The 13,049-nt window shown below is 37.5% G+C and overlaps 2 protein-coding genes across 3 annotated transcripts; one reads left to right on the top strand and one right to left on the bottom strand.

Moving 5' to 3' along the window:
* Window positions 1–531: 531 nt before the first annotated feature.
* Window positions 532–7,041, top strand: LOC112456428. The gene is made up of 4 exons (XM_025018956.1): window positions 532–889; window positions 3,447–3,861; window positions 6,128–6,289; window positions 6,374–7,041. The coding sequence occupies exons 2-4, from the start codon at window positions 3,682–3,684 to the stop codon at window positions 6,578–6,580; spliced, it is 549 nt and encodes a 182-aa protein (XP_024874724.1). The 5' UTR covers window positions 532–889; window positions 3,447–3,681; the 3' UTR covers window positions 6,581–7,041.
* LOC112456427 (ATP-dependent DNA helicase Q4) lies at window positions 6,928–13,039 on the bottom strand. Of its 2 annotated transcripts, XR_003040954.1 has the most exons (8): window positions 12,824–13,039; window positions 9,617–12,493; window positions 8,795–9,082; window positions 8,375–8,710; window positions 8,027–8,189; window positions 7,613–7,932; window positions 7,159–7,522; window positions 6,928–7,080 (listed from the first exon to the last, which is right to left on the bottom strand). XR_003040954.1 is itself a non-coding variant. In XM_025018955.1 (7 exons), the coding sequence occupies exons 1-7, from the start codon at window positions 12,932–12,934 to the stop codon at window positions 7,292–7,294; spliced, it is 4,326 nt and encodes a 1,441-aa protein (XP_024874723.1). In that variant the 5' UTR covers window positions 12,935–13,039; the 3' UTR covers window positions 6,928–7,291. The 2 variants fall into 2 exon arrangements, 1 of the variants encoding a protein (XP_024874723.1); XM_025018955.1 differs by having other exon boundaries at window positions 6,928–7,522.
* Window positions 13,040–13,049: the final 10 nt, after the last annotated feature.

Raw genomic sequence — 13,049 nt, forward strand, 5'->3', positions numbered from 1 at the left:
ATAAATATTCCTACCAATAGTTTTTTTCATTTTTTACCATTTTTTATTCCTTTTCTCTGAAGGTTCTGTAATATATCTTACAATATATAAAATATATACATGATTGCTCTGGTGAAAAAATGTCTCAGAATTTTTCATATTATGAATCAGAATTTTCATTAAAATTTTAAGACTTTCACAGAATGATCAGAATTTTTCAGAAAAACTCAAACAATTAAAATAATAAAATATTTCAGAATTTTCCCGCCAACACATCTTTATAGAAATCTGAATAAATATGAGAAAATCTGCGCAATTTATCAGAAATTTTCATATATACGGATACTAAAATATTCTGAAAACTCTCCAATTATTTCTATAAAAATATTTCTCATAAATCAGAATTTTTAGAAAATTTCTGATAAAATATGAGAAATTTTGTTCACCAAAGAGTGAGGCCTAATGGCGGCTGGTGCTTGCTTTACTGCGCATGTCCTAGTATCTCCCAACGCTGCTCCGAAATATTCCGAATCAGCCAGCCGCTCGTATCGCAGTATTCGCAGTCCGTAGATCGCAGTTCGTCGTAATTGGACGTCGCAGTTGTTTGCGGTCGCTCGCTCTATCCTGATGTTGACTCATGGGCTCTCGAAGATGTGCGGTACGATATAAATTGCGCGTGCGAGCCCGTTGATTAAACATCGCGCATCGTTGCGCAATCCTCTGCGGTGAGCCCGGCGGCGCCATCCTCCAGCAGCCCTCATCCCGGTAGCCGCACACTGAATTTATGGCATCATCCGACTCGGCACAATTGAGCGACAAGTGAATTTGCATAACGAATCGATTCCGCGCTCGATGCTGCCTCAACTGCGAAGGCCACGTTAATTATCGCGACGATATCATCGTGCAGCGTGTGAGTTCCAATTCGATCGCGCGCATCGCGCGCACTCCGATTTTATCTCATTCCTCATTTCGATCTCGATGTAATTGTAACTTATATCACGCTTTCAATATTTTCTCCAACAACATTTCGACGTTTGTTGCGCGGCACGCATTTCGTATTTTTGTGATAATAAATAAAATTCTTTGAAAAAGATTCTGCAAATTTTATACGTGTACAATATTTTTCAAGTCAATTATTTAATTACTTTTCAACTTTGAAATCAGATATAGATTAGCTTCAAAAGCTTTATCTGTATGGTTTTTCTTACGTATCTCGTATTGACTTATTATTATATCTCGTTCAGATATATGCACTCCAACAGTCTTGACCTTTAATGCATTAATATAAAAGCCCTGCCTATATATTTTATCTTACATATTACTGGTGGCAAAATTTCTTATATTTTCTCATACCTTTTAAAAAAATTTTTTATATTTTAGATTTATGAAAAATTCTGAAAAAATATGTCAAATTTCTTAGATACTTTTAGAAATAATTGGACAAGAATTTTTGAACTATTTCAATATCTATATGTGTAAAAATTTCTGGGATTTTCTCGTATTTATTCAGATTTCTATAAAGGTTTGTTGGCGGAAAAAATCTGAAATATTTTATTATTATTTTGTCTGAGTTTTTATAGAAAACGTTCCAGTTCGTATAGAAAATCTGAGAAAGTTTTAAAATTTTCATAAAAATTCTAATTAATAATATGAAAAGTTCTGAGATATCTTTCCATCAAGGTATTCCGGATAAGAGGCGTTATTGCGTAGCGATCAAGAATGCACCAACATATTTCTACAAATGAACAGAAAACTTACGGACGTGACGAAAGACACGTACATTTATCATAGACATAATACAGTGAATCGGCTTCCGTATGTTGATTTAATCGTACTTTTTAATAGTATTAGATGAGCTTAGAATTGCTATTATTAATGGTCGTGATTTAATGCTTGCAAAGTATTCCGAAAGACAATTTATAAGAAAAATAGACAAGGAGGTATAATTTATAAGGTAGACGTTATCCTATCCTTTTTATGCTTCTTTTACTGACGATTTGTGATTCAAGACTCGTCGCGCTATCATAATTACTTTGATAATTGTGCCGCGTGGAAGGAACGAATGCCAGTTACTGCGCCGTTTAAGGCCACCCAAGTCATGAATTTTTCGTCGTTTTACATTTTCTTGTAAACGTAAAAGTTGGCTCCAAGTTTCTATCTTCATTACATAGAAGTAAAAAAAGAACATTCTTATTTACATATGTATATGAAGCAATGTTGATTTGAATATATTCGTCAATGTTCATTGCTTTATTCGTTTATTTTATTTCAAGAATTTTAAGTATAAACACATTTTTCTATTTTTTTATAGAGTTTGTCTTTTTTTCATGGAAAGTCACATATCGATTCAAGTTTGAATCCAAGTATTTATATTATACAAAAAAACATACGAACATCCAATACACGGTATGCAAATCAAGTTATACAGTTGCATTTAAAATAGCTCTCCGGAATAATTTCTGTCGACAATATACACTTGAGCACTTGCGTACTTGAAACGTGCTTTTCCAAAGTTCGATTATCAAACTAGTTTAGAGTCAAGTATATAATAGACATATTATGAAACTATTCAGAATGGATTCCGATCGGAATTATTCCGTTTTCCCTAGAAAACACAATAAAATTCTAAGAAAAAACTGTGCAAGTATTGCAATTACGATCGAAATCCATCCCGAAAAGTTCTATAAATACGTATATTCTGTTCTTTTTAATTTCTGGATTTAATGCTATACATTTCTCTCATTTTATTCGGAATATCAGAGCGATTCTCTTCTATTTAAGAGAAAAGAAAAAAGGAAGAGAAGACGAAGATTATCGATAAACGTGAAATCATGTGTTGCATGATTTAATATCTTTAAAAGATTGTCGCAGCTGTATGCAGGAAATGTGGATGATGCACGTGTTGCATAAACTTCGCAGAAACGATTAATAATCGATGCTAATGCGGGACTCAGTTCTCGCGCGAATAATTTTATGTAATCAAATATAAAAAGTCGTAAGGAATCTCGTAAGGAAAAAAAACCTGCAACCTGTCGCCAGCGGTCTCGTCGAGCGAAAATATCGCTTCGAGTAATAAGAAATGGAAATCGTTCTTTAACACCGAGAGCGAAATATCGACGCAATTTTTCCTGAACGAAAACAATTAGATGACTCGTTACCGATTATCACGCTTTATATAATATATATATATATATATATATATATATATATATATATATATATATTCACCAGAGTGTTACTATACGCATGACCGCTATTTATATTCTCGCTTTGATTTCTGATGTATATGCAAGAAACAGCAGCGACTTAACGCAATCAGTTAACACACGCACTTCAGCTTTGCGAAATGTCTTCGTTTTCGAGCGATACACGCATATAATTATACTACGTATTCACGACACTACGTGCAAATGCTAATTTCATCTGTCAGAATCGGCTATCGCTAAATCGAAGCATCCCTGTTGCAGGCCGCCGTCGTCCGATCTAGTTCAGGAATCTCCTCCCTACCAGAGCGTCTCGCTGATTAGCATAACAGACAGAGAGAGAGAGAGAGAGAGAGAGAGAGAGAGAGAGAGAGAGAGTACGTACAGAGTGGACATCCGGGAAGTGTGACCCCGAAGACCTAGTGATCGAATCCGACGACCAGGTTCTTTTTTTATACCGCCTGGTGTTTTCCATCAGTTGCGCGAACGAGTAATCAATATGGATCGAGTGTACGTGGACAAAGAGACCGGCGAGGATCTGATTCATTCGGTCTACGATTGTGATATTTGCCGTTCAACCGATTCGACGACGATAAACGATGCGGAGACTGGGGAGCCAGAAGTCAGTCTCATGGATCACGACACGGTCACATGTCATCTCAAAAAAGTGCCATTTCAGGTAATTGAAGAACATTCGTTTCCTTCTCCAAAAAAACTCATTTTTGTAAATATTCCTGACTTGAAGCTTTACTTTGCCTTGTATTTTTATTCTATCGCATGTATATACAAGGTGTAACAAAAAAGATGTCCGGTACTTTAAAGATGGGCAGTCACACATCAAAATGATGAAAAAAGTTCCTATCAACACAGGTCCTGAAATGATCTTTATGGAGATCCCTCCCAAGTTATGGGCATTATAACTTTTGAGCTTAAATTTGTTGTTAAAATTATTAAATTAATACAAACAATGCAACGTAACTTCGAACATCTTTAATTTTTGTAATTGTTCTGACACTTAAAACGATTCTGGTTCAAAGGAGACGGTTTATTTCGACCTAACTGGCCATTTATTAATATAATACTTAAATACACAACGTTTCGACCATGGTTTATGGTTCTTATCAAGCGTAAACTAACAATAAGTCATAAATTTAAAACGTGGCTAGTCTACGAAACATCTTCATCAGAAAAACTGATAATAAAAATTATCAGAGTTTTATTATCAGTTCTTCTAATAAAGATGTTTTGTAGAATAGCCACATATTTTATGACTTAAAATTTATGACTTAATTTACTTGATAAGGACTACAAATCATGGTCGAAACGTTATGTATTTGAGTATTATATACATATATTAATAAATAGCAGTTGGGCCGAATTAAACTGTCTCCTTTAAATATTACCGGCGAAGAAAAAGATTACCTGTGGCGTATTCTGTTCGTTAATAAATCAAATTTAAGTTGTAATGTCTGTAACATGGTAGGGGGTCATTTATAAACCTATGTTAATGGCAACTTTTTTCATCATTTTGATGTGTACTACTCTTGAAGTAGCGGACACCTTTATTGTTACACCTTATGGTTTATTGCTACTTTCCACTGAAAACATCCTATATGTATATATATGTAGATATAAATAATATTATAAAATTATCAAATAACGTTAACAAATTTGTTTGTAAGAGCCAGGCGCGGTAATTAGAGTGCGCTATATAATTTATTAAGCCGGCGCTAGACTATGCACGATTTGTGGTTCGTGACTCGCAATTCGCCATTCGCGCCGATTCGCCAGCAGAGCGGTTTTTTCATGAAATTAATGAGATGAATTTCATCTCTTTGATTTCATCAAAAAACTGCTCCGCTGGCGAATCGGCGCGAATGGGCGAATCACGAATCGCGCATAGTCTAGCGCCAGCTTAATAATACTATATTACGCTGAGAATGGTCCAAAGAAAGGGTCAAAACGTACGCTAATCTTATTGGTCTAGAGTCTAGATTATAATAAATTACATAGCGCACTAATTATCGCGCCTGGCTTTTATCGCCAAATATGTTAACGTTTATTTAACTTTTATTTAATTTTATTTTTTATTTAAAAAAGCCTATATGGCCTGATGTATATATACATACACTGCCGTCGGAAAGTTCCCGGACACTTGCCTTATTTAGCAGAAATGTATACAAAATGTTTGTAAATATTGTTTTTTATAATGTATTCGTGAGTTATTTTTGTGCTCTTTTGCTCGTCATTTGCTATTCGTGAAAGAGATACAACTGAGAGATTACATGAGCAATCAGTTGAGTATACTTATATAAAAAAATTTCTTATATTTACTTACTTGGATGGATAAATCGTCGTAAATAAAAGTTAATTAAGTTAATTTAAGAAGCCACACTACAATTAAGAATCGGATACGAAAGAAATTTTTTTGAATAAGCTTGTGCCGCGTGTAGTCGCAATCACATCTAATCGCAATCTCAACTGATTGCCTATGTAATCACATTGTATATCTCTTCCATGAATAGCAAATGATGAGCACAAAAAAAGCACAAAAATAATAATTCACGAATACATTACAAAAAATAATGTTTATAAACATTTTGTATGTACAATTTTACTAAATAAGGCAAATGTCTGGAAACTTTCCAACAGTAGTGTATACATATATACATATGTGTATACAATTATATATATATAATGTAACAAATTACACACACACACACACACACACACACACACACACGCACGCACGCACGCACGCACGCACGCACGCACGCACGCACGCACACACACACACACACACGCACATATATAAAATTTATTATTATAAAATTAATTTACCTAATGTGCAAAATGAAATATAAGATACATATATTGTATAACACAATTATATGCTTTGACTGTGAATTTGCGTTCAATGAATAAAATGAACAAATTATCTACAGATACCGAAAGAAGTGAAGGAAAAGACATCGAAAAAACGCCATCATATGGAGCTGGAGCCAGTTCCAGCGGGTGCTTCTTTTGGTCAGATAAATCCCATCTGTTTGTTTTTACCGGCAATCATCTACTTCCGCTGGTTCCTCGCTTTGTTGATGCTCTTCGAGGTATTATTAATATTGAAAATTTGAAAATTTTTTCGTAAAAACAAATGAAATCTGACACTTTATAACTGCTTTCATGCATTAAAGGTCATTCTGCACGTGTGGGCACACCACAAGAACAAGAGCCTGAAAAATGCCAATGTGTACTTCCGTTCACCATTCCACGACATCTCTGCCGAGTTCTGCGCTCTCTGCCAGAACGAAACGTGCATGAATCGTGTCGGGAAGATGCACCAGATTCGAATGCACAAATTTCTGCGACAATGCAACTACATGAAGAGAGTTGTGACGTGACTCGAGCGAAGCAAGCGTATCTGGCGATATCCTAAGCGTCATGGAATTTTAAAATGATAACGATAATTATAATTTGTTACTTTAAACTTTACAAAAGTTGTTCTACATAAAATAACTATTATTTTATATACAACAGTTATATATAACTTGTTACATATATTATATATATTATGGCTGTTATATTTTTATTCTTCTTTGGTGATATTTGACGAGCGATTAAAATCTATTTTCATGTTAAGTTTTGTATCCCCCATATAACGTATAAAACTTAAGATATACGCATGTATTTCTAAGAGTTGCAAGTTTGGCAAGTTTTTTAGGAATCGAGAATGTTATAACATACCAAATATGAAAAAAAACAATTTTATATTGTTCCTTTTTGTATTACAGTCTTGTAAAAAAGTTTTCATTAAAATTTTTTTAGTCAGGATTTACAAATATAAAATAAATGATTATGTAAAGCTTCTGCTTTCTTCCTGCAACCAGACCAAATTACAATCCTAAACGGAGAATTATATTAACTTTTGCCTCTTACAATATATATTGAAATAAATTCGGTTATATGTATCTTTACTCACACATGTTCGATAGCATAGATAAAATACACCTTTGCGTCCGCTGATTTATTTCGATTATGAAAATTTATTCTGATTTAAAACTGAGCGTTCGACTAATAAGATCGGATTAAATGTGTTAATTCAATTGATTCCATTATCGTAACGCTAGAATTTCTCTGGCCGCGATTTTGCAAATTGCGTTAAAATCTGTAGCGACATGAAGTCTCCAAAAACGGCATCTGTGCCAAATCAGTGCAGAATAATTCGGACTTTGTATTCCGTGAAAGATACGAGCTACGGCACGACCTGTGAACTTGGTATCCCTATAACGTGTTATCAAACTGCGGACATCATTTGCAATCTGTTGCTCGTTCATCAGTTTGTTCTGTAAAAAGGTAAAACGATAAATGTATCTTTAATTTTAATTGATTCTACATCAAAAATTGTTAACTGATTTTACGATTGAAAAACATACTTGAAAATTGATATCGTGATTATTTAAAGAATCCGATTGGAAGTATTCTCTGATAGTGTCTTTGAGCTCCTCCGATCTCTTCGTAATATCATCGTCCAAGACCGAGCAATGTTTGATTGACGACACACTGATTTTATCGAGCGCAGAGGATATAAGCTCGAGTTGCTGCAAACACGAAGATTCCTGAGTTTGAGTGCGTGCGATCAATGCATCGAGTGCCTCATCTAGTTCGACGTCTGTGAGATCGCCCGGTGCTTTCACTCGTAAACCGAGTTTATCGTATTTTACAGATATAGCCGAACGTTTCATCCTCCCATCAGCTGCAAAACACATTCATGTAATATTTCATATATAAATACGTTCCAAAAAAGGTGGAAATTTTTCTCTGAAGTAAAAAGAATGTAGGACTCTTACCTCCTGTCTTCCATTCTAAACTCTTAAGATGACTTTTTACTACGCCGCTGTCCCATCCGATAGCTGATGCAACGTCAATCACCGGAAATTCTATGATATTACTCTTTTCATGTGAAATACCGTTTTTCGTGTCCAGTGCTATTGCCATCGCGAGCGGTGGAGACTAAAATCAAAATCGTTTCCAATATTTTTTATTTTTATATTATTCTTTTTTCATAATAAAATCTTTTTACTAATCTTCTATATTGTACTGCTTTTAGAAGAGTATTTTCTGTAGAATTTAGAAAAAAATCACACAAATCACTATCATTAATGTTATTAAAATTACTATTTCAAAAAAGATCTTACAGATTGTGCGGCTTGTTTGAGAGCTTGTGGTCCTTTGTAACTTGAAACCCGCGCTCGAATGTACACGGATGATAGCACGGTAACGAATTTTTTTGGGTGTAGTTCGAGATAGCACAACAATGTCGAAATCGTTTCCTGCGTGATGTCAAGGGCTTGAACAGTTTCGTCAATCGGAAGAGCAACTTCGTGACCGGGACATCTTTGGCCGGAACTTTTCTCGTTGATTTTTGCACAAGAACAAGGAATAAAAATTCTTTGAAGTAAATGTCTAATCGTATGCCTGTCGACACTATTCGCGTGTATGTGTCTACGCAACTCCCATTTATCGCTGTCTTGCTGTTTTAAGAATAATGAATTAGATTAATAAAGGGAAATGAGTGAGAAGTAGAGTTTCTCGTAGAGTAATCTTAGATACGATACCGTAGGATTCAAGAACAAATGACAATGTGCTGCGATATTGTCTCTTCCAGCACGGCCGACCTCTTGTACATATCCTTCGAAGGTGCCAGGCATATTGTAATGAATAACGGCTCGGATGTCCGGCTTATTGATGCCCATCCCGAATGCGATAGTGGCAACCACAATTTTAATTTTCCCGTTCATAAATTCCTTTTGCACAATTTTGCGCCTGTGAGGCGTCATACCGGCATGGTAGGCCTCAGCTATTGTGGATATCTTCACGTTCGGTTTCTCAGGATTCCGCGGATCCTGTCAATAAATATAGATATTTAATATAAATATATCTCCTATTCAAAAGAAATTGTACTTAACCCTCCGTAGTCACACCTATTTTTTCAAACAAGGAAAATGCCCCACTCATTTTGACCCGAGACGAACTTTGACCGTTCGCCATTTGACCATTTATCCACCGATCGTGTTGAAAAAATTCTCGAATGCACTTGCGATATTGCTAAATTGATTGCTATAAAAAAAGGGCCTCAGAAATTTTCAACATATAAAAAAAATTCGCGAAAAATTTGTTTAAAAAAAAATTTTTTTTTAACTACAGCTAGAGGGCGTCATGCCCGCCAATTTTCAAGTTACGCGCAAGATATTTACGACCAAAGTTGAGGCTCGGGTCAAATTGACCCGGTGTGACTACGGAGGGTTAAGCTCTTTTTACGCGAGTGATGTAAAAAACCTAATTTATCTCATCTCATGTGCAAAAAGGTTTATATTCCTTGCTTCTACTATTATAATACGGTGCGATTGCAGTGAAAGACCAGAGGTTTTAATATTTACCTGCAGCGATACTCTTAACAATCCTGCGATTCTTGCACACTCCTCCCTACGGATGCAGTAAACTATTACAGAATCACATTCGCGGAACCTCTCGCTTTTTAACAACGCGATCAGAGCTTGGTCCTTGTACTCGTCCTTGGATACCGTTAGGACGAGATTCCTTGGCAAGGGCATGTCTGATATGACGCCAGCCATACCGTCGTGTATGTCTAGATGCCTTATTATACTTTCCGCTGTCGCTTTTGTAGCAGTCGCCGTGAGTCCCAACACCGTTTTCACCTTTAATTTTTCCTTGAACACCCGGCAAACCATTAGATAAGAAGGTCGGAAGTTGTGCGACCACTGAGAGATGCAGTGGGCCTCATCAATGCAGGCAAACGCGATTGGCGGTAGCTGCCTGAGGAGAGCGCCGAAACCGGTGGATTTCTCGCCGGCTACTACCGCTTCTGGTGATACTAGGAGGATATTTACTTTGCCATCTTTCACCGATTGCATCACTTGTTCCCTTACTTTCGGCGTCTGGCTAGTATGCAGGCATGCAGCAGACAGAAACTGAGGTACGCCCGTCACTTGGTCGTCCATCAGGGACACTAAAGGCGAAATTACTAGAGTGATACAACCAGAACGTCGAGCGTACAAATACGCCGGTAATTGATAACACAGAGACTTCCCAGAGCCAGTCGATAGCGTCACCAGGGTAGATTGGCCAGACAGGATTCTCATCACTGCCTTTTCTTGGCCAGCTCTGAAGCTTTCGTGACCAAACATGCGTAACGCCTCGAAGATTTCCATGGGAGTTTCGATTAGACTACCATCTTCATTCGCAGCGTACAACGGATCAATCGCTTCCATTTGAGGCAGCAATAATCTGGACACCAATTCCTGTGGCACTTTGTGCCCTACAGTTAATGTATCATCACTCTTCTCATCGAAATCCGCAAAGTCATCGCTGAGTAATTTCGTCATGTCTTCTTCGTCCTGCAAAGTCTTCGTGGTAGAATAGGATGGTCTCTCGGGAAGTCGCTCAATTTTGTGACTGTGAGCGACAATGGCATTCTCATTCGCCATCTTTTCGGCTTCCTCCAGAGTCGGAAAGTTCGACGAGTCGTCGACTTCTTCCAAAGGTATAAGATCGTCGCCCCTGGAAGCTGGACAGTTCCTAGCAAAATGCCCGGACTCGCCACATTTGAAGCACGTCGTGCCATTTTTATCAATCAAGTCGGCCGCGTCCAGATTGCTCTCACTAGATGCCAACTCCTTCTTCCTCTGTTTCCACTGATTCCTCTTATGTTTGGCCAAATTAAAGCTCTTCTTACCGCGCACAAATACTTTTTTCTTCAAATTTATCCTGACGAAATTATCGTTCATCGTCCCGGCAGCCATTTTCTTCTCCAGCTTCTCCTTTGCGGATAATTTCGTGCTTGCTGTTGAGGATATCGGGCCATCCTTCTCCGCGTTGATGCAAATAGATTCGGAAAACTGCGCGACGAGATTGCCAGTTCCAGTTGGTTTGATCTCAAAGCGAGGAACCGTTTGCAACGCTTCTACGCCGTATATCGGAATCTTCTTTTTTTCCGAGTCTGAACTTTGTTCTTTGTCTTCCTCTAAGTTTGATTTTTTTCTGGAAGATTTCCTTCTTGCGTTGGATTTTTTTTCATTATCATCAATTGATTCAATATAAGAACCTAAAGTAATTGTATCTTTTTTAGTCTTAATTGATTCGTTTACTATATTCGTGCTTGTATCAACATCATTAGTCAATTTACATTTGTCATTATCATTGTCAATTTCGTTTTTACTACACTTATCTCTATGCAATAAATTAAAACTCCTATCGGCATAGGAAGTCAGCTTAAATGTATCGCTATTGATGTCATTAGATCCAGTGATTGTAGAATCGGAATCGATACGAATACATCGTCGTTTTGCGGGACGACCGTCTTCATCGCTCAGTCGTTTTTTGAAGTTTCTGATGCGTTTATTATTCTTGTGCTCTTCCTCAGACTCACTATTACATATGAAATCTTCCTCATCAGAAAGAGAGACCTGGAGCGACGAGGCGGAATGCACAGTGGGCGCCAAGTCCTTCGGAGAATAAATGCTAGATTCCATGGACTCTATTCCAGAATCACTAGTGCCCGACAGCCTCTGAGGGTTGATCGTCATCACTTCCAAATTACTGTCTCTCGCGCATCGATCCAGCCAGCCTGGATTCAAATTACGGCTTACGCTAGTTACATGGCCGTCGGCCAGTTGTTGGACAGCATTAATGGAGTGTGGCACGACGGGCTTGTTTTTCTCAAATGTCACCTTCATTGATTCGCCAAATATAGGCTTTGTCTCATCACCCACCACATCAAAGCCATCCTTGCTGTCTGCATCCAACCGGTCGACGCTCGACCTGCTTAGGATACTATTCTCGGATTTGTTCCTTATTTTGGCCGATGACAACGATTTTCTCGGGTTTCGCTTAGTAAACGTCGAACTCTCAAACTTGTTCCTGGATAGTTGGAAGGAGGAGGATCTACCAATCAGCAGGGCTGGCTTCTTCTTTGACGCCTGTTCTTTATTCTTGCTCAGATGGCTGCCCCAGGCTCCTTCAATGTTCATTGAATTTACCTGGTTGAAGGAACCTTCAATTTCTGTCGAACATTTGCTATTGTGAGGATCTATGTTCTCTGTGTCTTTTGCGGCTTTTTCTGGGCTCAGATTCTTCTGATTGGTTCCCAGCTTTCGAGGTGATTTATTCGTGATATTGTCTTGCATATCATCGCAGAAAGTAATGTCCGTAAGAGTTTCTTCGAGCGCCCGTGTTTTCAGTTTCCAATACATCTTGTACGCCTCCTTGATAGATACATCTGCTACTTTTATATCGTTCTAGAATTTACAGAAAAGTGAGATGGTAGATATAACCGCAACGCTGTGATATGTGTATACAACATGCACGATAATACGATATCGATAATTTTCATTGATGATGTAACAAACATATGTAAAGACCCTGGATAGTCGACAGTCGTAATTTTTTAATTTATATCTCCGTAAAACTAAACGCAATTATACAATTCTGAGTTTGATCTGTCTAATGTAGAGCTTGTGCGAATATAAATACGAAAACATCAGACAGCCGCATTTAAATGTCAAACAGCTGTAGTAGCTGTACCGATTACGATAGAAACGTGAGCTAGCACGAGAGGGGCAACGTACCTTGTTAGGTTTGCGTCCGTATTTTTCCATAAAATCGCTCTCCCATTGTTTCACACGCAGCTTATTCTTCAAGTATCTAGTTTTAAAAATAGGATCCTCGAAGAGCTCCATGTTATCGAAAATACAAAATTTAGACGAACACGTACCGCGTTCGATCAGGCACGTATTCGAGGTTAGATTGACCTGCCTGCTGATCTCTCCCGCGTAAACAGTTGACGGGTGAATG

The sequence above is a fragment of the Temnothorax curvispinosus genome, unplaced genomic scaffold, assembly GCF_003070985.1.
Source record: "Temnothorax curvispinosus isolate PA1 unplaced genomic scaffold, ASM307098v1 QBEX01006828.1, whole genome shotgun sequence".
NCBI lineage: Eukaryota > Metazoa > Arthropoda > Insecta > Hymenoptera > Formicidae > Temnothorax > Temnothorax curvispinosus.

Excerpts from the sequence above, each read along its gene's own strand:
- LOC112456427 (XM_025018955.1), bottom strand. The coding sequence starts at position 12,934 with ATGGAGCTCTTCGAGGATCCTATTTTTAAAACTAGATACTTGAAGAAT. Across the intron at positions 12,494-12,823 it reads ACGGACGCAAACCTAACAAG|AACGATATAAAAGTAGCAGA; the intron begins GTACGTTGCCCC and ends TGTAAATTCTAG. Across the intron at positions 9,083-9,616 it reads TGTTAAGAGTATCGCTGCAG|GATCCGCGGAATCCTGAGAA; the intron begins GTAAATATTAAA and ends ATTTATTGACAG.
- LOC112456428 (XM_025018956.1), top strand. The coding sequence starts at position 3,682 with ATGGATCGAGTGTACGTGGACAAAGAGACCGGCGAGGATCTGATTCAT. Across the intron at positions 3,862-6,127 it reads TCAAAAAAGTGCCATTTCAG|ATACCGAAAGAAGTGAAGGA; the intron begins GTAATTGAAGAA and ends AATTATCTACAG. Across the intron at positions 6,290-6,373 it reads CTTTGTTGATGCTCTTCGAG|GTCATTCTGCACGTGTGGGC; the intron begins GTATTATTAATA and ends CATGCATTAAAG.